Source organism: Mycteria americana, chromosome 1 (assembly GCF_035582795.1).
Source record: "Mycteria americana isolate JAX WOST 10 ecotype Jacksonville Zoo and Gardens chromosome 1, USCA_MyAme_1.0, whole genome shotgun sequence".
Classification (NCBI taxonomy): Eukaryota; Metazoa; Chordata; class Aves; order Ciconiiformes; family Ciconiidae; genus Mycteria; species Mycteria americana.
In genome coordinates, this window is record NC_134365.1 from 87,530,055 (window position 1) to 87,551,872 (window position 21,818).

At 52.4% G+C, this 21,818-nt stretch overlaps 1 protein-coding gene across 2 annotated transcripts; it reads left to right on the top strand.

Annotated features, from left to right (window-relative positions):
• The first annotated feature begins 529 nt into the window (after window positions 1-529).
• IFFO1 (intermediate filament family orphan 1) lies at window positions 530-15,381 on the top strand. Of its 2 annotated transcripts, none has more exons than XM_075511279.1 (9): window positions 530-1,423; window positions 6,502-6,562; window positions 6,648-6,743; window positions 6,995-7,135; window positions 8,045-8,229; window positions 8,723-8,843; window positions 9,560-9,652; window positions 9,847-9,977; window positions 10,605-15,381. In XM_075511279.1, the coding sequence occupies exons 1-9, from the start codon at window positions 726-728 to the stop codon at window positions 10,705-10,707; spliced, it is 1,629 nt and encodes a 542-aa protein (XP_075367394.1). In that variant the 5' UTR covers window positions 530-725; the 3' UTR covers window positions 10,708-15,381. The 2 variants fall into 2 exon arrangements, with proteins under 2 accessions (XP_075367394.1, XP_075367395.1); XM_075511280.1 differs by having other exon boundaries at window positions 8,069-8,229.
• Window positions 15,382-21,818: the final 6,437 nt, after the last annotated feature.

Sequence of the window (21,818 nt, forward strand, 5' to 3'; positions counted from 1 at the left end):
CCGGCTGCCTCCACACAACCTCCTCTGCTCTCTGGCTCGCCATTGTCTGGTGCCAGCTCTCCGTAGGCGGGCTGCTGATGGAGCAGGGGCAGGGCTGCCGCTGGAAGGGGGCCTCAAGTGAGGATAACGGGGGAGCTTCGAGGGTAAAGAGGGGAAGTTATGCCGTTTTTAAGGGGGGCAGCACTGGGGAAAGCACTAAAGGCTACGCAAAAAAAACCCCAAAACAACAACTGAAAAAAAAAAGAAAGCGCAGGCACCCTGGGTTGGTGCCGGGTTGATGGCGGGAATCGGTGCCCGGCGGGACTTCAGCTTGCGATGCTGGAGAGGGGCCCCTCCCCGCTGCAGCCGGAGTCCCCCTGGACCGCCCGTGGGGAGCCCCGAAACCCGCCGGAGGAGAGCGCGGGGAAGCCACGCCGCTCCCCCCCCGGGGTGGGGGGACGGGACGGGCTGGGAGAGGGAAGGGAGGTTTCTGCCTTGTCCCCTCCTGTTTCTGCCTTGTCCCCTCCTCTGCTCGCTCCGCCCGGGGCCGGCCGGCGGGGCCGGGCGGGGGAGCAGCTCTCCGGCCTCGCCGCTGCCACCGCATCCCCGCCGCAGCGGAAGCCGCACCCCCGCCACCGGGGCCGGCCGGGCACAGCTCCCCGGCGCGTCCCGCCCTCGCTGGGCCCCTGATTGGCGCCGGCGGCTTCGGCTCCCCCCCGCGCCCCGCTCCCCGTCCCGCCGCCGCCATGAACCCGCTCTTCGGCCCCAACCTCTTTCTTCTGCCGCAGGAGCAGCAGGGGCTGCCGGGCCCCGAGCCGCCGCCTGCCCCGCGCCCCGCCGAGCCCCTGGGGGAGGAGCTGGCCGCCCCGCCGCCCGCCGCTTCCTTCCCCGCGCCGCCCGCCGCTATGGCCCTCCGCAACGACCTGGGCTCCAACATCAGCGTCCTGAAGACGCTGAACCTGCGGTTCCGCTGCTTCCTGGCCAAGGTCCACGAGCTGGAGCGGCGCAACCGGCAGCTGGAGAAGCAGCTGCAGCAGGCGCTGGAGGAGAGGGGCGGCGGCGGGGGCAGCCGGGGCCGCGGACCCCCGCGCCGCGACCAGGCGGTGCAGACCGGCTTCGTCGGCCCCATCCGCACCCTGGGGCTGGGGCTGGGACTGGCGCCGGCCCGGGCGCTGGGTTCCACCGGCTGCCGCCCCGGCGTCCCCGCCCAGCCGCCTCCTCCCTTCCCGGCCGCCTCCCGCTTCATGCCCGGCACCATCTGGTCCTTCTCGCAAGCCCGGCGGCTGGGCCCGGGGCCGGAGACCACCCTGGTGCAGGGACCGGGGGTCTCCTGGGTCCACCCGGACGGGGTGGGCGTGCAGATCGACACTATCACCCCGGAGATCCGCGCCCTCTACAATGTGCTGGCCAAGGTGAAGAGGGAGCGTGACGAGTACAAGCGCAGGTGAGAAGGGGCGGCGGGAGCAAGGGGCCCGATCTGCATCCCCGAGGGACCGAAACCGTCGCCGGGGAGGCTGCAGGGCTCTATCTGGTGGGCGCCGGTGCGGGAGAAGCAGGCAGGGGGGGAGAGGCAGCCCTGGCCTGGCTTCCTGGGAGCGTGGGCTCCAGGCAGTGTGAGGTGGGGTCGTAAGGCAAAAATATGGACCCCTGATAGCATTCATCTATGCCTGGGTCTCCTCGCTTGCCTCCTGATGTTTGAACCCTCTTGGGATGCTCGCTGAGCCTTTTTCCGTTTTATCAACCTGGCATGAGGGACTAGAAATGCCTTTCCAAGTGGGGAAGAAATAATGTAACTCTAGAAGCTGGCGTTTTAGAGGGGAGGGGATCCGGAAGCACTCGGGAAGGAGGGGCAGCCGGAAGGTAGGTGAGGAAGGTGAACGTGCAGCAGTGAGCAGGTTTGGGTTGGAAAAGGCTGCTGGGAGGAGGAGGGCTCTCTGGATACGTAGGAAGGTGCCAAGAAGCCCCTTGGCAGGGTGGCTGGTTCCCCTGGGCCCTTTCCCTCCCTAGTGCTCTCCCAGCCTGTGCCTCAGCAGCAGGGAGCTGTGGGTGAGCACCCCACTCCTCCGGGGCTTTCCTCCTGACCCAAAATAGCTGCGGCTTGGCACGTGCCTCAGAGAAGGGCGAAGCAGAATGCAGAGCTAATCTCTTGGCCGGTTCTTCTTTCCCGTGTGGGGCGGCCGCCGCTCTTGCATTGCACCGGTGGCGCTTTTGTTTCAAGGCAGTTTCCGAGGCAGCTCCCAGATCCGCACGTAGGATGAGATCAGGCAGCGGGCTGGCATCGCTGGGTCAGGGCACAGGGAAGAGCGCAGTGCTGGGCGAAACTGGCAACTGACACCACCCAAGTGACTGACTTTTTTTGCGGAAGACAAGTCACTTTACGATGCTTTAGAAGCACTTAGAAAGTAAACAATTACATACCTGAAGGTGCGAAATGGGACGTACTGCCCATGGGAGCCGTGCCACTGACCTGTGCTTTGCAGCTGTGGGCTCTGGTGCCAAGACCAAGGCTGGGGATCCAAGATGACACCTTATGTTTTTGGCTTTATAAGGCTTTGGCTGAGCAGATTTGTCTGTCGGATGCTCTGAAGGCACTGAGCAGGATGTGTGGGAAGAGAGAGTTGGCATCTCTTCTTTCCCACTGATTGCCATGTGTACCTAAGGCCTTTTATTATTAAGCCGGGGGTCAGGCTCCTTCTCCAGGGGCGGGCAGCTCTCCTTGCCTTGCATTTTCAGATCAGATAGCAGGGAGCTGGAGCCATCTTTTTGGCCCAGGGCCCGAGCCTCACCTGCTCAAAGTGGTTCAGCTGGAGGGGACTGAGTTGAGTTTGTTGGTGCTGCTGAAACTTTGGGAGCAAGGAGAGCTTTTTGGGGTTGTCCCACTCTGGCAAGCGGGCTTTGGGGAAGGCTGCGGGGGGGGGGTGACGGAGGGAGTGGGGATGCTGGGGGCAGGCAGGGGGGCACCACGAGCTGCTGCGGGCCAATGTTGTTGGCAGGATCTATTTTTGGACTGCGTTAACAGGGGCTGGGGGAAAGCAGACCGCAACCCCAGACCCTTTCTGGCACTGGGAACTTTCTGATGGGTGCAGACAAGTCCCGAACAAGGGAATGGGACAGGAGGGTCCCATTTCCACACCCTTCCCCATGCTGAGGGCTGACACTGACATCCCCCAGGAGCAGAGACCTCCCTGCCTCGGTAGGCTCTGATCTGTCATGGGGACAGCACGGCTGGTGTCATCCGTTTGCCACCTGCCTGGGGGCAGAGGGAAGAGACTGTGTTAATGCAGGACTTCCCGGTTCTCTGACCCATGGCTCGGGTGCTTGAGCTTGTGCTTTCCTCAGGGCAGTGTTGCCACCGTGCACCCCATGGCACTCAGAGCAGCGCAGCAGGACGAGCTTCTCTGGATGTGCAGGGCCTGAAATTCAAGTCTGGGATCTAGGAGGGGTGCGGGGGTAATAGGGAGGGACAAGAAGAGATGCAGCAGCAGCAGGAGAGAGGCTTGCAGGAGCCACACTTGGGAAGGGCAGACTGAGGCTAGGTCGTCTGGAGAGGGGCAAAGGGTGCCTGTGAGTATCATACAGAGCCACCAAGCACTGGGGATCTGAGCGTCTCATCAGGTTTTGCTGTCCACTGCATCTGTATTCCCAAGTAGTTTTTATCTTGGATGCTGCAAGCACATGCTGGAGATACGGGGTGAGCAGTGTTATGGCACAGCGTGTTAAGATGACAGAATGGTTTGGGCTGGAAGGGACCTTTAAAGATCATTTAGTCCAGCCACCCTGCCACGGGCAGGGACATCTTTCACTAGATCAGGTTGCTCAAAGCCCCATCCAACCTGACCTTGAACACTTCCACGGATGGGGCATCCACAACTTCTCTGGGCAACCTCTTCCTGTGTCTCACCACCCTCATCGTAAAAAAAATCTTCCTAATCTCCAATCTAAGTCTACTACCCTCTTTCAGTTTAAAACTATTACCCCCTTGTCCTGTTGCAACAGACCCTGGTAAAAAGTCTCTCTCCATCTTTTTCAAGCCCCTTTTATATATTAAAGGGTCGCAAGAAGGTCTTTTGTTGCTGTAATTACCCTCCGATGAGGTGCGCCAGGCTGCAGGGCATTCACCATTAAGGTGAAGCTCAAAAGTTGCAAGAGAGGGAAATGTGCAGCTTCAAGCCACGAGCAGCCTGAAGGGTGCCCCACTGCACCGGTGTGCACTAACCGTGCAGCACAGGGTAAGGCACCCCAGTGCCTTTTGCAGTGAACAGGATTTTTAAAGATGTGGGGGGGTTGCTTATTTTGCTAAGTGAACTTCTTGAGGAGACAACTTGGCGGGATGGCACTGCATCTTGTCACGTCCCCAGCTTTGGGAGGGCTGGCCTGTAGCCGGCAAGGAGATGGCTGGGTCTGTCTGCTGCTGGGACCCTCCTGCCCTCGCTCTCTGCCTTCTCCTGTATTTCAGCCTTTGGCCAGGTTGCTGCCTTGCAGCGGTGCAAGAAGGATGTGTGTCTCCCCTTGGCGTGCACCGGTGGCTGTGGGGTTGTGTGGGGCAGCCTTGCTTCTAGCTGGCAGCTGCCTCTGGCCACGCTGGGCTGCGAGTGCAGTGCTGCAGGCAGGTTATTAGGAGTGGTGCATTGCAGGAGGGAGCAGGGAAGAAGGAGCCAGGCAGGAGGCGAGCAGGAGAGAAGTTCTTAACGGATGAGCATGCAGATTTGTCACTTGCGGGGCGAATCGCTGTTGCCTCCTGCCTTTAAATCAGCATTTATCTGATCTGCGCTCATCTTCCATAGCATTGGTGTGAAATGAATTCTACCAAGGATTTGCAGCTATGCTTTACTTCCCCAGTAAGTCCAGGCTATATAGAGATCCAGAGGGAGGCGGGGACCAAAAAAGAGAGGAAGCGCCACACAGAGGAAGATGCTGAAAATTTTTTCTTATGGTGGCAGGCATTTTTCTCCCTGGGGAGGGAGGCCTTGTTTGAACAGTTCCCATATAAGGGCAGTTCTACCTTTTAACCTTCTCCTTCCCTCTCTCTTCATCTCCCTTTTCCCCCAAAGGGATGGGAACCCTCTTTGACTGCCCTTCTGTAGCTGTGGTATGGAGCCAACACCATGAGGACTGCACGCTTTGTCTTTGAGTAAGGAGCAGCGTTGCCAGCCTTAAGAGCTTAGACATTCATAAGCCAGGACTCTCCCATGTCATCAGATTGTCCTGAAACCCCGAAATAACAAGTGTGAGGGCTTTTCGTACACTTTCTGGTCTCCTAGAGCTTAGGATTTATTTTTCAAACCTGGTGTGAGTAAGAGGAGAGATTTTCCACGTCCTTATGCAGGGTTGCCATGCCTGTGTCTGTCCTTGCAAGCATTAAATAGAAACCAGAGATCACAGCACCAGGCAGGGCCCAGCTCTGGTTGCTTTCCCAGAGAAATCCTGCTTTCTTGGAGAAATCTGGCTCTCCCAGAAGAGCCAGGAGCCGGGTAAGAATGCAGCAGCCCTCCCCCATGCCGCACCGCAGCGCGTGCCAACCCGTCTGCTCTATGGGATAATCATTTAGCAAAGAGCAGTACAGCCTGGTGGCCTCCCAACAGACCGTGGACTGGGCCAACACCACAGCACAGCCCAAGATTATGATCTCATGTAGCGAAATATAATATAATAATTGCTAGGCGATGTGTCTTTGTATAGCAAGGCCAGGCACCTTGCAGCTCAGCTTTTTTGCAAAGCTGCAGAGCCCAATACAGTACCCACCAGCCAACCTGGCATAAATTGGGACAATCCATCCTGCTTCCTTGTAGGATGAAACAATGTTCTTTAATCCAACCTGTTACACAGCAATACAGCCAAGTACAAGTACTACTCATGCCCCTGCCCAGGTAGTGTGGCCCAGCACAGGGCAGCGCCCTGCATTGGTACAGGCGGAAGAGCAGCCCTTCATGTTGACGCACATCATGGCCACTCACACTGTAACGTATTTTGGTATTAGGTTGGGTTTCGTGCTTCTGGACAGCCTGAACTGTAAGACTGCAGACATTCAAATGTGGTCACAAATATGATGCAGATGGGGGCAACTCTGCAATATCTGCAAGCCCGTCATTGAGTGTTGGAGCTGAACCTAATGTGACCCAAGGCCACAGGGCTCAGGGGTGGATGGAGAGGGCAGTGGGCTGTGCTGGGCCATGGGTCAGCCCCAGTGTGGCAGGGCGTGCAGTGCAGCTGCTGTGTGGAGCCTGTGGTTGGTGTCCCCAGCTCCCCCTGTCACGAAGCAGGCAACCATTGGCCAGCCCACAGTGGGGACAGCAGAGAGCGTGGTGGGGCAGGGTTCGTGGCCAGGGTGGCTGACAGGCATTTGGCAGCTGCCGTCATCTGGAAACAAGCGGCGATGCATTCCTGGGCTTGTTCTCCTTCCCACCCCAGTGTCGTCATCTCCCCCTCTCAGATAGCTTTGGGGTGAGCAGCTGCCACTCCCTCCTCTCCGGCAGCCAGCAAGGCGAGGCCAGTGGGATCTGACCAGCGCTTTTGTCTCCCTAGGTGGGAAGAGGAATACACGGTGCGTGTCCAGCTTCAGGACCGGGTGACTGAGCTGCAGGAGGTGAGCATTGCTGTCCCCCGCTTCCCCTGTACCCCAACTGCCCTGTGCTGACACTGATTTACACATCTCCCTCTGCCTGGGACAGGAAGCCCAGGAGGCTGAAGCCTGCCAGGAGGAGCTGGCCATGAAGGTAGAGCAGCTCAAGGCAGAGCTTGTTGTCTTCAAGGGACTGATGAGCAATGTGAGTCCCTAACCCCTCTCCAACCCAGCAGCAGTGTCTTACCCAAGCGGTGGGGCTGCGTAGAAAAGCAGTTCCTTGGTGGGGCACGTCCAGCACAGAGGTGGTTTGGCAGGGTTGGTCCAGGGTGCAGTGAGCAAAGTGGGGATGCGGGTGCAGTCCTGCAGCGCAGGGGGAAACGTGGGGGCTCTGACTGCTGTTTGCCTTGCTTAATCTTCCTCCTTTGTCCCCCTCCTGTGGCACTGTGGATTCAGAACATCACGGAGCTGGACACCAAGATCCAGGAGAAGGCCATGAAGGTGGACATGGACATCTGCCGGCGTATCGACATCACTGCCAAGCTGTGCGATGTGGCACAGCAGCGGAACTGCGAGGACATGATCAAGATGTTTCAGGTGAGAAGTGCCTGCTGCTGCTCCAGGCTAAGCCACTGGCTCTGGGGAGGAGAGTTCCCGAAGGAGGTAGAAGAGGCAACACCAGCCTAGGGGAGACGTTTGGTCACCCTCACCCTCACTCCTTGCTGTCCCTTGCTCTCTGTCTCTCTTGGGAGGACCAGGCGAAAAGGCATGGAGAGGAGGTGGAAAGCTCCAGATGTTGCTTTGGGCATTGAGAGTCCCCTCAACCTCTCACTGACCTGTTGTATTGGGCCCGGGGACCCCGCAGTGGTAGGGGAGCAGCTGCAGGAGGGAGACGAGTTGCTTGTCTGTCTCTAACTCCATCTCTCTCCTTCCCCTTCCCCTCTCCGTCATCTTCTCTCTGTCCCTCTTCTCTGTCTGTGTCTCTCTTCTCTTTCTGGATGTTGCTGCCTTTCTGTCTCGCTCTCTTTGTCCCTACAGAAGCAACTGGTTAGTTCCATTCAGTTGGGAAAGTGTACAAATTTTAAACTTTCTATAAATAAGGTTGGACTGTAAATATTGACATATTTCACCTTTTTCAGACTCTGTCTCTTTTTTCCTGTTTATGTCACTGTGTTTCCCTGTCTCTGGACTGGGGTGGTGGGCAATTTGAGTTTTTCTGCAGTAAAACTACATTGTTTTTTCTCATCAGATTCATAGATTCCATCTTTAGTTGCTTAGTTTTAATTTTAGAAAATGCTAAAACCATATTTTATCCATTGCATCATCTTTAACCTGATCATAATGAGCCCATCTCTCTCTCTCTTACTTTTCTTCCTGTCTTCCTTCCTGTCTTCCTGTCTTTCTGTCTTTCTCTTTCCCTGCCTTTCTGTCCCTCCATCATTCCTTTCCCCTCCATCTCCTCTCAACTACCTGCTCCCAACCTCGGACCCGGCCTCGTTTCTGTAGTCTCTGCACTTGTCTCCCGTTAAGGTCCCAGCCTCGGTGGGGCGGAAGCGGGAGCGCAAGCAGGTCAGTGATGAAGACACCTCGCTGTCGGAGAGCGATGCCTCCCGAAAACCTGAAGAGGAAGAGGAGGATGAGACCACGGCCATGAGTATCAATGAGGAAATGCAGAGGATGCTGAACCAGCTGTGAGTGCGGCTGCTCCGCACCTCTGCCGCCGGCATTGAGCAAAGCTCTGGCACCAGGCTCCCTGCCGGTGCCTGGGATGGGGAGGGCAGGGATGGACTGCAGCTCCCCTTCCCAGGGGAGGGCGAGAGGGGAGGTGCTGCCACGGGGTATTTACACCCTGTGCTCTGCAGCGCAGTGGGACTGACCCCCCAGGAGACCTGAGCCCACCCATACCGTGGGTGGGAGCTGTTCCAGCTCCCCTCCTCTTGCCCCCACTTCCCGCCTTTCAGGAGTCCCTGCCTGAATTTGCTGGGGCTTCTGACCATAAAGCCAGCCCCTTCCCCATCAACTGTTGGATTTGGGCACACTTGAGCTCTCCCTGGCCAGACCTCCAAGAGCTGCAGCCCTGCCTGTGAGCGGGTGCAAGGCTTTCGGCATTGATGCGGCCCCCTCCCTGCCCTGCCTGCTGGGATTTTCCTGCTGGGTGCTGACATGCTGTTCCCTTGCCCCCAGGAGGGAATATGACTTTGAGGATGACTGTGACAGCCTCACGTGGGAGGAGACAGAAGAAACGCTGCTCCTCTGGGAGGACTTCTCTGGATATGCTATTGCAGCTGCAGAGGTGCAGGGGGAGGTAACGGTGGTGTCAGGTCCCCTCGAGGATCCAGCCCTGGGTTGGGACACTCAGTCATGCCTGAGGCTGGGAAGATACTCCCTCAAAGACCAGACTTCAGCCCCTGCATCCCTTGCAGGCCTGTACAGATGCTTCCCCTCTGCACCCCATCTTCTCTATGTGCATATGTTACCACATCCTTGTGAAGGTCTCCTTGTTAGACAGACCAGGGACCTGTAGCCTGAAAAATGTGCTGAGGGCATGGTCCACGTGTGTGGGGAGAGCCACAGCCCTCCCAGAAGAGAAGACCTCCTCTGGCTGGTCTGGTCTCTGGTGGTCCCTTGCTCGGGCTCTCCAGCCCACCTGCCTGCTGTGCAGCAACACTGCCCAAACAGAGGCCTCAATGTCTGGCCAAAGCCCTTGCCATCCCGCATCTTCGGCCCTTGGCAGTCACCTGGGGATGTGTCGTGCTTGGGGACGGTCTGTGCTCTCCAAAGCTTCTATGCATTGCTGGGCTTGTTCTGAGCTGACATGCTCACTGCCCAGTGTGGCGAGTCCTGGGTCTCTACGCCGTGTTGGCAGGACTGACTCGTGACTTACTTATACTACACCACTTATGTTTCTTCTTCTTTTCCCAGTGCTGCCAGTTCTTTCTCTGATTTCTCTCTCTCTTGCCTTTGGTTCCTCATATTGGACGCCTCCCTGCCTCTAAACATGCCGTCTGCTCTCCCCAACAGCAGGATGACAGCCTGGAGAAGGTGATCAAGGACACAGAGTCGCTGTTCAAGAGCCGTGAGAAGGAGTACCAGGAAACCATCGACCAAATAGAGGTGGGAGGAGGAGGTAGTGGGAAGGACATGGCACAGAAGGGAGTGAAATAGGGGAGTGGGTCCCCAGGGGAGGGAGACACCATACTGGAGCAACTAGTTGGTAATGGGGGGCAGCAGCCTCAGGTCTGGCCATGCCCCCTGCCCTACACCACACCATGCCCTGGGCTCATCTCTGCACCATTTCCCTTGTGCAGCTGGAGCTGGCCACGGCCAAGAATGACATGAACCGGCACCTGCATGAGTACATGGAAATGTGCAGCATGAAGCGAGGCTTGGATGTACAGATGGAGACTTGCCGGCGGCTCATCACCCAGTCTGGGGACAGGTGAGCTTCAGCGGGAGGGCCGGGATACCTGTGCTGTGGGCAAGGACTGGAGCCAGGTGGTGAGTGGGAGCTGAAAAACAGGGTGGTACTCCTGCCCTGCCCTGGTGTGGCATGGAGAGAGAGCAGTTCCCAGAGGCTGTTGGACTCCTGCTGACCAGCCTTCACACAGGTTGTGGTGCCACCTCTGCAGAAGGTGGGCTGTGCACAGGAGTCAGTTTTGACAGGTGAAGCCGGACACCCCCGACGGAGAGAGGAGCTGCTGTTGTGCAGGGACATTGTATAGGTCCCCACAGGCGTGTGGAGCCAGGGTGGCTCCAGGCTGGGGACCTCTGTGGTGGGCTTTCACTGACCTCTGGCCTCACATGCCTTGGCAGGGTCCTGCTCTGGGCAGGCTCCTCCGGCATCTCCCCCAGCCCTGCTTCATGCTCTGGACCTCTCGGCTGGTGTCCTCTGGGACACCCTCCCCAGCACCCCAGGATTCCCACGAACCCATGCATGCCCCAGGGGAGCGAGAGGAGTACTTCAGCTTCTCTCCTCCTTGCTCTGGTGCCCCCTGCCCACACCAAACTGGTCCTTTCCCTCCTCCTGGGCAGTGCTCTGACCGCTGCCCTTTACTCTTCTCCGCAGAAAGTCTCCTGCCTTCACCCCGGCCTCCAACAGCGAGTCAGCCCCGAACGAGGAGAGTGAGGAGTCTGACCGCGACCCCCACAGCGATGCTTCCATCAGATAATAAGGGGAGGCCCTGCTCCCTCGGACCCCCTTCCTGGCATGGGGGTGCCTGAGCCATACCTGGGAGAGACTGTCAGGGATGTTGAGCTGCTGGTAAACGTCTGTTGCCCGGGCTCACTCCCGTTTTGGGGTGCTTGGCAGATCCCACACCCCCTCGCCACCGGATATCTTGCAAATGGGAATAGCTAGATAGACCTGAGGGCCCTCACCTGGGCCGCTCAGCCTCCAGCTCCTTCTCTATTCCCTTCCCCTGCTTTGGTTAAACCACAGTTCAGGCAGGGATGGTCCACACCTGCCACAGCGGTGTTCTCCAGGACCTGTCCCCAGGACCCCCCAGACCCACCTCCTCAGGCCTCTGTCCTGGTACACTTGACCTGCCCCTGCCCTCCCTGCGCCACACAGAGCCGAACAAGAGCCGTACCTCCCTGCAAACTGGACCTGACACTGGTGCCAACTGGACCGAGCCTGGGGCTCTCTCTGTCCTTGCTGCTGGCCGGGCACCTGGCTGGTCCCCATGCTGCTCCAGGCACCCCGAGCCCCCCCGCCCCCTCCGGGGTGGGGCCCAAGTCCCACCCACCGTGCACTTTGCTTTGCCACACGTCGGCGGTGTGCTCACGTCTGTTTTACGGGGGTCAGGGGTCATTAAATGGGACAGTTTCCTTTTCTACAGCTTCGCCGGGTGTAGGTTCTCCCTGTGCTGCCATGGGCGCCGTGCAGCTTGAGGCAGGGGGGTGTCCTCCACCAGACCCCCAAGCCCACATCAATGGGGGCCTCCCATGGGACACTCCCATCCCTTGGGCCTGCCAGATGGGACAGTAGTGAGATCCCTGTTCTGGGAGCCGCTGGCCCTCAATGGGCCATGTATAGCACTGGTGCTGCGTGGGCTACCTTGTTCTTAACCTGGAGTATCACTGATGCTGAGGGATTGCAAGTGAAGCTGAATGTGGCTCATGACTTGTGGACCTTCCTCTCCCAACGCCTGGTCTCCTCTGCCACACCAGGGCATCCCAGAGCATCTTCTTGCCTGCCCTCAGTCCCATGTCCAACCTCGGTGTAACCGCAGTGGGGGTTCCACTGTCCCACCATCTCTTGTAGCACTTGCCTGGCTGGCCGTTACACATGCTTCTCCGGTGACGGAAGGCTGGGGCCTGACAGAGTGGCAGGAGGGGATGAGCAGCCTGCTGAGAGGCAGTGTTTTCCAGGACTGTCTGCTGAGCAGTGGACCCAGGCTGCACAGCCAAGGCAAGTGAAGCTCCAGAGAAAAACGCTTCTCACAACAGGTCCTGAAGGGAAGAGAAAGGAGATGGAAGTAGAGTTTTTGGATCATCTCTAGGATTAGATAAGGTAGTTAAAATAGGGGCTGAGGGATGCAACAGTTTATCTCTGTAGATTTGGCTTGCTGCCATGCACTTGAGCTGTGAGGACTGGCACATCTGTGCACCGCAGTGCAGAGGGTTGGCGTTTGGGCAGGGTGAGGTCCTCTGCCTGTGCCTGCAAGATGTGTTAAGGCACGTGTTGGCGTTTCAGTGTGGGCTAAGCTGGCTGGTTAGAGCCGGTGGAGAGGGGAGGCCTTGCAAATGGCAGAAGTTAGCAGCTGACAAAACCTCCAGGCCAGGGTGCAGCTGGGGCACTGCTGCTGGCGCCAGGAAATGGCAGTTCCTCAGCTGATGGTCTGCTGCGGCTGGGCTCCAACTCCCGAGTGCCATCTTCACCTCTTATGGGGAAGCTGGGAGAGCGTTTCACAGGAGCAGCAGGGTGCTGGATAGCAGCAGAGGTGTGCTCCCCCCATGCTGGCTGTATGTGGCTGTGCAGGCGGATGGGATGTGTGTGCCTCAGTGCCTGCCCTGAGACAGGGCGTTTGCCATGGGCCTCACCTCCATGCCACCTTGCCCGACTGCTTCTGTTTCTTTCCATCCTCCCTTTTTATTTTTCTTCCTAAAAGAGCTAAAGCCAGAGGAAATATTTTAATCTGGGCTTTTTCTTTTGAGTGATGATGCCTCACACATAGGATCAGGGATCACTTTCTTTCCTGCCCAGAGGCTTTTCTGGTTCATGCTAATCCCTTTTCCTGTATGTGTCTTTGCAGCGTTTTCTGCTCTTTCTTTGCTGTGGAGATCTCTTGTGAGTGGCTGGCTAAGACTGGCTTCCCCCGTGCATAATCCATGACATGTACCTTGGCCTCTTGGTACTGCTTAAGAAACCCACAGGACTGTAGAGCATGTACCCTGAGAGATTTCAAGCATGATGCACCTTTCAAGCAGAAGGACCAATGTCTCTGCCTTGAGCAGTCGTTGCCCAGAGGAGCAGCTGGTGCTGCCAGGCGCCTGTGTACCAGGACACATGGGGACCCCAGTCCCACACTGCTTGTTAGACCTTCATTTGTAGTGCAACTGAGATCTCCCCCACCCATGTATGCAAGATGCTGTTCTCTGGTGAATTGTATCACCAGCAATAGGCTCCATTCCCCCACCAGTGTGACAGCCCCTGAGATCTCATTGGCAGAACATGCAACACTGATCCTTTGCCTCAGCAATTTCTCAGCATGGGAAGCACAGCCCAAGGCCTCCAATGTTAGCCAGACCGTCTCCCCTGCATCTATCTGTCCACCAGTGGTGACCCCACATCTTTGATGCTGGATATGAGGAGATGTGGACCTTCCATCTATTTAACTCTTCTCTGTGGGCTCCTCCCCATTCTTTGGGGAGTATCTAGCTTGCTTTTCTCCACCATGAGCGTTGCTGGTAACTGTGGCATCTAGGAACTGCTCAGCACTGTGTTGCTTCTCATGCCCCTAACCTCATCGCTTTTCCAGGAGACCTCTCAGCAGTGCCTGCTCAGGAAGCAATATCAGAAGAAATTGTCTAGTGAAGACCCAGGTCTTGGCTGCTTGATCTTTCTGAACACCTGCTGGTCTGTATTCATCTCACAGGGAATAATGGTATCTCATTTACCCTTAGACCCCAGCCCATTCAAAAATCTTTGTTTGGCCTAAACTTTCTGAAAGACTTGGTTACAGGGGCAGCTTGGCCATGGATGGAGTGGGCCTTTTCCTATTCTTGACCAAGGTGATGAATTGATGAAACTAACTTTGGAGGAGCCGGTCAGTTACTCTTTCCATCTGGCCATGCTCACTCGTGAGCGTGTTGCAGCTGTGTCTAGTATGATCCTTAGTGTATCAAAGCAGACCTTGGCATGCAGGGAGCAAAGTCCTGTCTCACTTGGTGTCCATGCATTAATGTGAATGTTTATTGCCCAATTACAGTCCAAGCACGGATGTGTCTTACTGAATGAAGTTCCATGGCAGGATGCATCTGGGCAGTCCCTCTGTCAGCATCCATTTTGGGACTGTGTCTGCTGTCTGGTGACCTCCATGAACTTTTGTCCAAGACCATCCTTTTAGGATCATGTCTCTCGGGATTGGCAGTGAGGTCCTCTCACTGAATATTTAGGGAGGCTGGTTCAGCTTCCCCACCCTACAGAAGTCCATGTTGGCAGAGACTTTCTCGGGCAATCTGGAAACATGCTAGTGATTGCTCTGGCTTCTCCCTCCCCAACAGTTGGACTGTTGTGTCTAGGTGAGGACAGGCACAACTTTTATATCAGCAGTCGGAGTGGCAGAAAAAATGCCCCCTTGAAGCAAGAGCTCTCCCTGGGCTGGGACAGACCCACTTGTGAGCATCCTGCCTCCATGAGGTGCTGAGGGACACGATCAGCCTTTGAGCTGGGGTGAGAGATGCAGTTCTCTGCCGTGGCTTCTGCTCCGAGCTCCCTGTGCTGAGATCAGCCTCTTGGCAAGGGACTTCAACAGATGGTGCCAGGCATTTTGCAGAAATGAGCCCTGGCTCCCTGCTGAATGCATTTCTGATCCTGTGGCATGCAGTCGCCTCCCCTGCCCCTTCTCTAGTGAAGTTCCCTAGGACTTGTCTGAAAGGTGAGCTCTCATCCTCAGAGACCCTGTCTGTCAAGGTAGCTCTGAAACCAGGCCCAATGAGTTTCTTGATGAAGACTACCAGATTTTCCCACAGAGAGGGCGGGGAGCATTGCCCTCCTTGCACCTCACCGCATGGATGTGGGATGTTCTTACTGGCTCTAGAGAGGGTTCAGTCAACCTAACCACTAAGTAGCCCAGATCTTCTTCCCTGTGTTAAGCAAGCCCACTCCCTCCCTTCACTCGTTCTTGGATCCCATCTATTTTAGATCATATCTCAGAACTGAAAGGGTCTGACTTGTCTGTCCATTCAGTTAAGGTCCTGTATTTTCCACCCAGCACTCTTCTGCTGAAGGTGCTTTGTCACCCATCCCACACGACTGTGTTGTGTGAGTTAGTTTTTCCCCATTTCAGGATTCCTTAGATGGACCTAAATGCGATGCTGACAGCCTTTGCTGGAGCAACTTTTGATTCCCTGGTAACCTATTTATTATTCTGTTTATCTTGTTTCTTAGCCAAGAGGTAGGAGAGATCAAAGCTGCATAGAAAGTTGTTCTTGTTTCTAGATCTGAGCTGGGAGATTGGCTTTCCTAAGCCTCCTACCTCTGCTACAAAAGCTTCGTTTGTTCTCGAGAAGGCCATACTCTATACGTTTATGGTTGTTGCTATCTCAGGTACCTGTGGCACAGAATGTCCCAGAACTTGCACATGATGATCAAGTATGTCAAATACTCTGGTTATGGGTAAGAAACCTCCTTGTGAGAGGTGAGGTCAGAATTAATGCAGAACACAGTGGAGTGCTGTCTCCTTGGAGATGCACCTGGGTGATGCATGGACAGGCTCCTGAAAACATCTGGCAAGCCCCTATGCATGGTGATTAATGCTGGGAGCAATACTAAGACAGCATGGAGAACTGGATGGGCTACAGACAGCTTTAAGGGAAGCCCAGTCACCACTGAAAAATCTTCTAGTGATGTATGAGACTGTGAGAGGTGTTTTAGATGTGAATTTTCTAAATGCTTGGGCCACTTTCTCTTGGGATCGGAACAAGGAGAGGATGTTGTAGGTCCTCTGGCAGAGGGTGGTATAGATTTCATAGCTTGGAGAGCAGCTGTAAGAGCTGGAAAGGTACTAAGGTAACACTATGGAAAAGGAGCTCAAGCTGATCCAATTGCGATCAGCATGATCAAGCTGTACCAATATCACAACAGATGGAAAGAGGTAGCATTTTCAGCTTCGATGGCAGACTGCATCTGAGCAAGGTGCAAGAGGAAATAGAAATTCTCAGGGTAGGAAGAAATGTGGTTAATTGATATTTTTCATGTTCACAGCCACATCGTAGAACTGCTAGCTCACCAGTCTAACCTGTTGGGTAAAGGTGGAATAGGCAAAAGCAATTGTGAATTGGGGTTGCAAGCTGTGCTAAAAATCACATTTACTCTAGAGCTAACAGCCGAACAACATGCTCTGACACACAATTTCATCAAGGCATTGAAAGGTTTTTTATATATACTCCTGAATCCCCAGATAAACCATGGTGATTTATTTTGTAAGTACCTCTCTGCTTTGTGTGAAAAGGAAAATTATGTTGTCATGGGAGACTTTGGCTGGGGATACCAAAGAATATGCTGTGCCATGGAGAATTTCTCATCAACTTACAAATGATGGCATGCCCAAGAAAGGCAATGATTTTAGATGTCCTTATGACAGATGAAGACTGGGTTAGGATTGATGGTTGCTTAAAGACAAGGGATCAACTGAGAAACAAATCAAGACATCACCCAGGACAAAAATGCCATAACAGAGAATGTCATGGTGTTATGTAGCCTTTTCTTACAGTGAAGTTGTTTAGAGGAGGTATTTAAAAAGTATGATTAAGTGGGAGATCTTTGGAAAGAAGAGAGTTTTTCCAGTTATCAAAAAAAGCTATGATTTAGTACATATGAGAAGATAGCTTTCAGTAAACTACTTCCTTGAATAAGTGGCCATGTGACAATAGTACTTAGAAATAAGAATAACTAATAAAAATAATAATATAGCCTGACCTTAATTAATAAAAATAAACCTTGTAACAACTACAGCAACTGTGGGTGGGGGAAAAGGAATAAAGGGACAAGAAAATAATTCAGCTGTATAAAAAAGGTCTTCAGCTACCCATATCACTTCAAGAAAAAAATAGCAATAGCTGGATGTCTAAGGATACTAACAAGTTGTTCTAGTTATATTTAAAGAAAAATCAATCCTAGCAGTAATATAAACCTTTTTTATTGGCTGAAATTGAAAAAAAAAACCAAAATAAGGCAAAAAAGAGAAGTACTCACCAGATATGTCTGTGTTCTGTATTTGAAAAAAAGCAGAATGTGGTCGGGGGGAATGATGAAGCACTTTCCAGGCCATTAGCAATTAAGGAGGATCCATGACAGGACCTTCTCAGAATAAACACTTCTACATTTCCAGGTGCAGATGACCTAGAGCACACTAATGTGGAGAGGTGCACAGGGTGCCATAGCAGTGAAAAAGCCACCGTACAAAGCCTGAGGCTGTTTGGGGAGATGGAGTAAGTGATACTGGGGAAAAAAAAAAGCACAGCACTGTTGCTGCATTCCTGCAAATGATGTTTTGCAAAGCACTGTAACCTCAGTGGTGATGAAAAAGCACTGGCTGCTGAAATTCATGGTTTGCTGATGTCAATTTTTAAATGCTGTGGGGAGGGCATTTAAAAAAGACTGGGTGGATGGGTCAACAAATGATGTCAGTGATTAGTCTGACAGGCCATGTACAAAAACCAATGAGAAACCAGTGGAGAGGGGAGGAAGGTAGAAATCACAAAGGAATGGAAAAAAAATCTGCACAGGTTTATGGAGGGACAAGGAATTGACAGACACAACTGATACTATTTTTGATACATAGAAATTATAGAGACTCTCAAAAGGAGTAAATATCTCAGTCAAAAATGCCAAGAGGCATTAAAATATATTTTTAAATAGAGTCAAAACATAGGTTCTGTTGCCATGAACCTATCTAAGCTAATCTAAGCCATCTAAGCTATGCATAGATATATCTAAGAGCAAGAAACACCCATGACTACCCATCCCTGGGACAACAGGGGAGCTGGAAAGCCTTAGGGAGCACGGCTCACAAGCAACCTCGTGTGAGTTCTCAGCCAGATGCTGAAGCTGATGGCATCTTTAAACATCTTTTATCCCCATGTGACATTGGTGTGCTTTGTCCTGCTTTGCATCACAAGTTGGAGTAGATGGAGCAAAGACTCCTAACCATGATTCCAGTCTGGAGAAAAAAAGAGAAAAAAAAAAAAAACAAAACACGTTTTGAGAGTAAAAAGTTTAGTTAGTTGCTCCTTAAAAAATAAAAAGGTGAGTGAGCGTTTTTGCCCAGTGCCTAAAGCCACTTCATGATGATGGTCTTAGATGGTGGTTTAGTCAGGCTGAGAAAGGCATATTAGGAGTCTGAGGAGATGAGGAAGCTGGAGGCCATGTGCATTCAGTGAGATTTCAGTGTCTGCTTGGGGTCCAGCACCTAAACCAGTACCCAACTCAGTAACTAAAAAGCTGGAGATTACAGAGATTACAAACCACCTATTTTTTTTCTGTCCCAGGACTCAGAGCAAGGCCAACACAGGTTGCTTGCTTGTTTGGTGGAGAGTTGGGCAATGTTACAGGGGGGCTTTGAGACATGCAATGTGAGAGTTGTCCCCCCACTACATGTATTACTTCTCATTTAGCAACCTTGAATTTCACCCACCATTTTAATAACCCAGTCACTTGGTCACAAGATCCTTCTGCACCTTTCCACAGGCTGATTCAGTGTTGAGTGTTCTGCATCATTTTGCATAATCTTGGAATCCCATGCTCCAAATCGTTTTGAAGGTGTTGAATGGAAACAACCCTGGGGCAGATGTCCTCGGACACTGGCCACTCACACCTTCTCTCTCAGTCACCACCAGCGCTTACCCCTAGTTTTCAGCCTGGAGAGGGTGGTCTTCCCTGTCCTGGGGCAGTTCAGGTTCTTTGAAAAGTTTTGACAGTTTGTTTTTTCCTAAATCCAGTTGCTTTTCATCACATGGGAGTCTGATGTGAGTGGTGAATTACAGTGCAGTTACCTGTTCATCCATTTCATGCTGGAGACCATCTGAGTCTGGCAGCTGGTAGTGAGGGTTTGCTGCCCTTCACGTCACGGACATGTTCTCAAGTCCTGACACTGCGGTTTGCAATGGTGGCTTTGTCTCATCACTGCTGAGGAAAATCTCTTGTCTGGGAGTACCTCAAAGCTCCTCTGATGCCAAAACATCAGTTTTACTTTTCTGCCATGGCCTTAGCTTCCCTAATCACTCCCACACCATTTTACAGCTTTTTGGCAGCTTTCTTGTCTCCAAGATGCATTTGAAAAAGGTTTCATACTACCTTTTCTATTTGTCACATAGTTTCCTAAAAACCTACCTTTTTTTTAGGGTCTTAAGTTTAATTTGCTAGTATTTATGAGTTTGTCTTCTGTTTTCATTTGACTACAGCTTCAGCTTTTTGACAGCTGCCTTTTCAAGTCTTATGCAGTAAAGTATAACCCAGTACTAGTGTTCATTCTAGGAACATTTAATTGAGAATAACTCCCTCCAGAAGATGACACTTCTATAGTAAGATAATATATGGAGGTAAGTTAGCTGTTCTGTAGTAAGAAATGTCCTGTAGGAAGAAATTACATTCAGCTCAGAAGAGTAAGTAACAAATTATTTGGGTTTGCAGTGTGTATACAGTACAATTGCCCAAAGGTAGGCAGCTTGTTTTTGATTAAATGCCCACTTTCTGCAAGTACTGCTGGTACCCACAGGGGTATTTGCATACCCTGAGTTTAAGTCATGAACCTGCATTTTGTGAATGGCATCTGATACAAAGGAGTTTGGAACATTATCATTTAAGACGTTTGTCTTATACAACTGTCCAATATATGCCTTGCATCATAGTCTTTCTTGTCAGAGACCTGTATCTCCTCTTCCTTGCACAGATTTTGTTAATTGCTTTGCTCAAAGACTCATTTACTTCAGAAGTGGACAGAGTATGCTTTAAATGTCTGAGACTTTTTTTACTGTCTTTATGCAGTCACCATTTTGTTACATTTTGGTGTGCTTTTTCAAGCAAGCTTAATTAGTTTCCACATCTGCTCAAGATGATTTTCACTACATGGCATCTTCCTTAATGCTGAAGTTTCATGCTGACATCTTGAGAAGGTGGTCTGAGGACAACTAGCCATTTCTTGGGGAGTAATGCATGCATGGTAGTGAATGCAAATGCCAATGAAGTATAAACTAGTTTCATTCAAACATTCAAATTTGCCATAAAAGGGAGTTTTCCTGTAACACCACTGCTAATTACCATACTGCAGCATCACTTGAATTTCCTGTCTTAAAAAAGAAAACAAAAGGTGCAGCTTACCACCCCTAGATGTGGTTGGCTGCCCATCAGAGACATTGTCCCATGGGTCAGCTGGAGAGCTTTGTGTCAGCACAGCCCTGCAAAGGAGTGAACCCATATCCAGGTGCATCCCTTTCCCACGATGGCCCGGCCCAGCACAGCAAGCCCTAGTACCTGGCCAGTCAAACAATGCAGTCAAGCCTTTGGCCAGGATCAGTGTCTTTCTATACCTTCCCCTTGCAAGGTGTTCATAAACCAGGATGGATTCTGGCTTATCGCAGCTGCTCTTAGAGCTGGTTTGTCCCAGCAGAGTAGCACAATCGCTTTTAGCTCCTGCACTGAACAAGAGCCTCTTTATGTCTGTCTGAGCACCTGCCTTCCCTGACCAAGGATTTCTAGCAGTTTTCGCTAGGAATGCTTTAAGAGCAAACCTAGAGCTCCCCTACTTAGGAGAATGCTCTTCTCCAGAGAGAGAAGCAGCTGCCATAGATCTCCCATCTTTATCCCAATGCCATTCACAGTCATATATGTCAATTTTTCAAATTGACAAAAGATTTTTAGGACAGAATTGCAGTTCTTGGACAGGCTAGCCACTGAGCTAGCTTTTCCATCTGTCCGGAGGGGCCTTGCTGTGGTGCCATCTGCAGGCATAGTGTCTGGATGCAAAGTAAGGATTTAGGAGAAGAGCTGTGCTTTTTCGGGAGCTTATGTGAAAGAGGAGACCAAGCCCTCCAGGCAGTCCAAAGGCTGCATGGCTTGTTTGCCACACTCGCTCTCCCTGTTTCCATATAAGAGCAACAGTGTTTTAAATTCTGTGATTCATTGCTTGCCTCACCTAGATACCATATCATTTTTCCAAGAATTTCAAGCAAGGTTGTAAACCGGTTGAAATAGTATTTTAAAACACAGCAAACCTTTATCTGCAACATTCCCAGCAATTGTCGGTCTGTGAGCACATACTCTTCCTCCACCCCACCCCCCAGGTTGTATGAATTTGCTCATTCCCACAGCAATTTGATCTCAGGTTGGATAGGGCTCGCGCTTGTTAAATAAGAAGAGTTCTTTGCTCTAGGTGAATTTTCAGGCAGCTTTATCTTGCTCAGAAAACATAAGGCTTTTTAGAGGAAAAAGATGAGTCGTTGAAATGTTCCTCCTTTAAACACAGTTCAAAATATCTTTGTTTTACATGGGAAAACAGGCATGTCCCCCAACAAGGTGTTTCAGTAGCCTCTCTGCACTTCCAGATTATCAAGCAAGGCACTCGCTGGCATGCTGACAAATATGCAGGCAGCAGCACACAGGACAGCCATTCAAAGCACCCAAGCACAGCAATCGAGGACAGGATGGGACCAACCCAAGGCTCATTTGTAAGTCTGACAGGCCTGCAGGCTACACCTCCCCCCAGCAGAAAGCCAGCTCCACAGGAGGGCTGCCTCCAGTTAGCCCCAGCATCAGGCAGCTCCCATTTAACTCCAGAGTTACCTAAAGCTCCCACAGGGCCATTTGTGGGGTAAGCCAGGTATTGCTGCTGTCCCAGGGCTAACAAGCTGCTCAGAGTCCCAGCTCCTATCCAGAGTCAGGTTATTCAACCTTTTTCTCTTTGCAAAGCAACTTTGAGTCATTGCCCTCTAGTCCAGTAAACATTTAATTTTTATGCAGTTCAACCACTGGAGATAAGCAGCTCCAGGACACTGTCCAACATACCTTGATCCTGGGAGCTTAAGTCCTTGCTCCAGATCAGGGTCTACAGCAGTTGGGGTC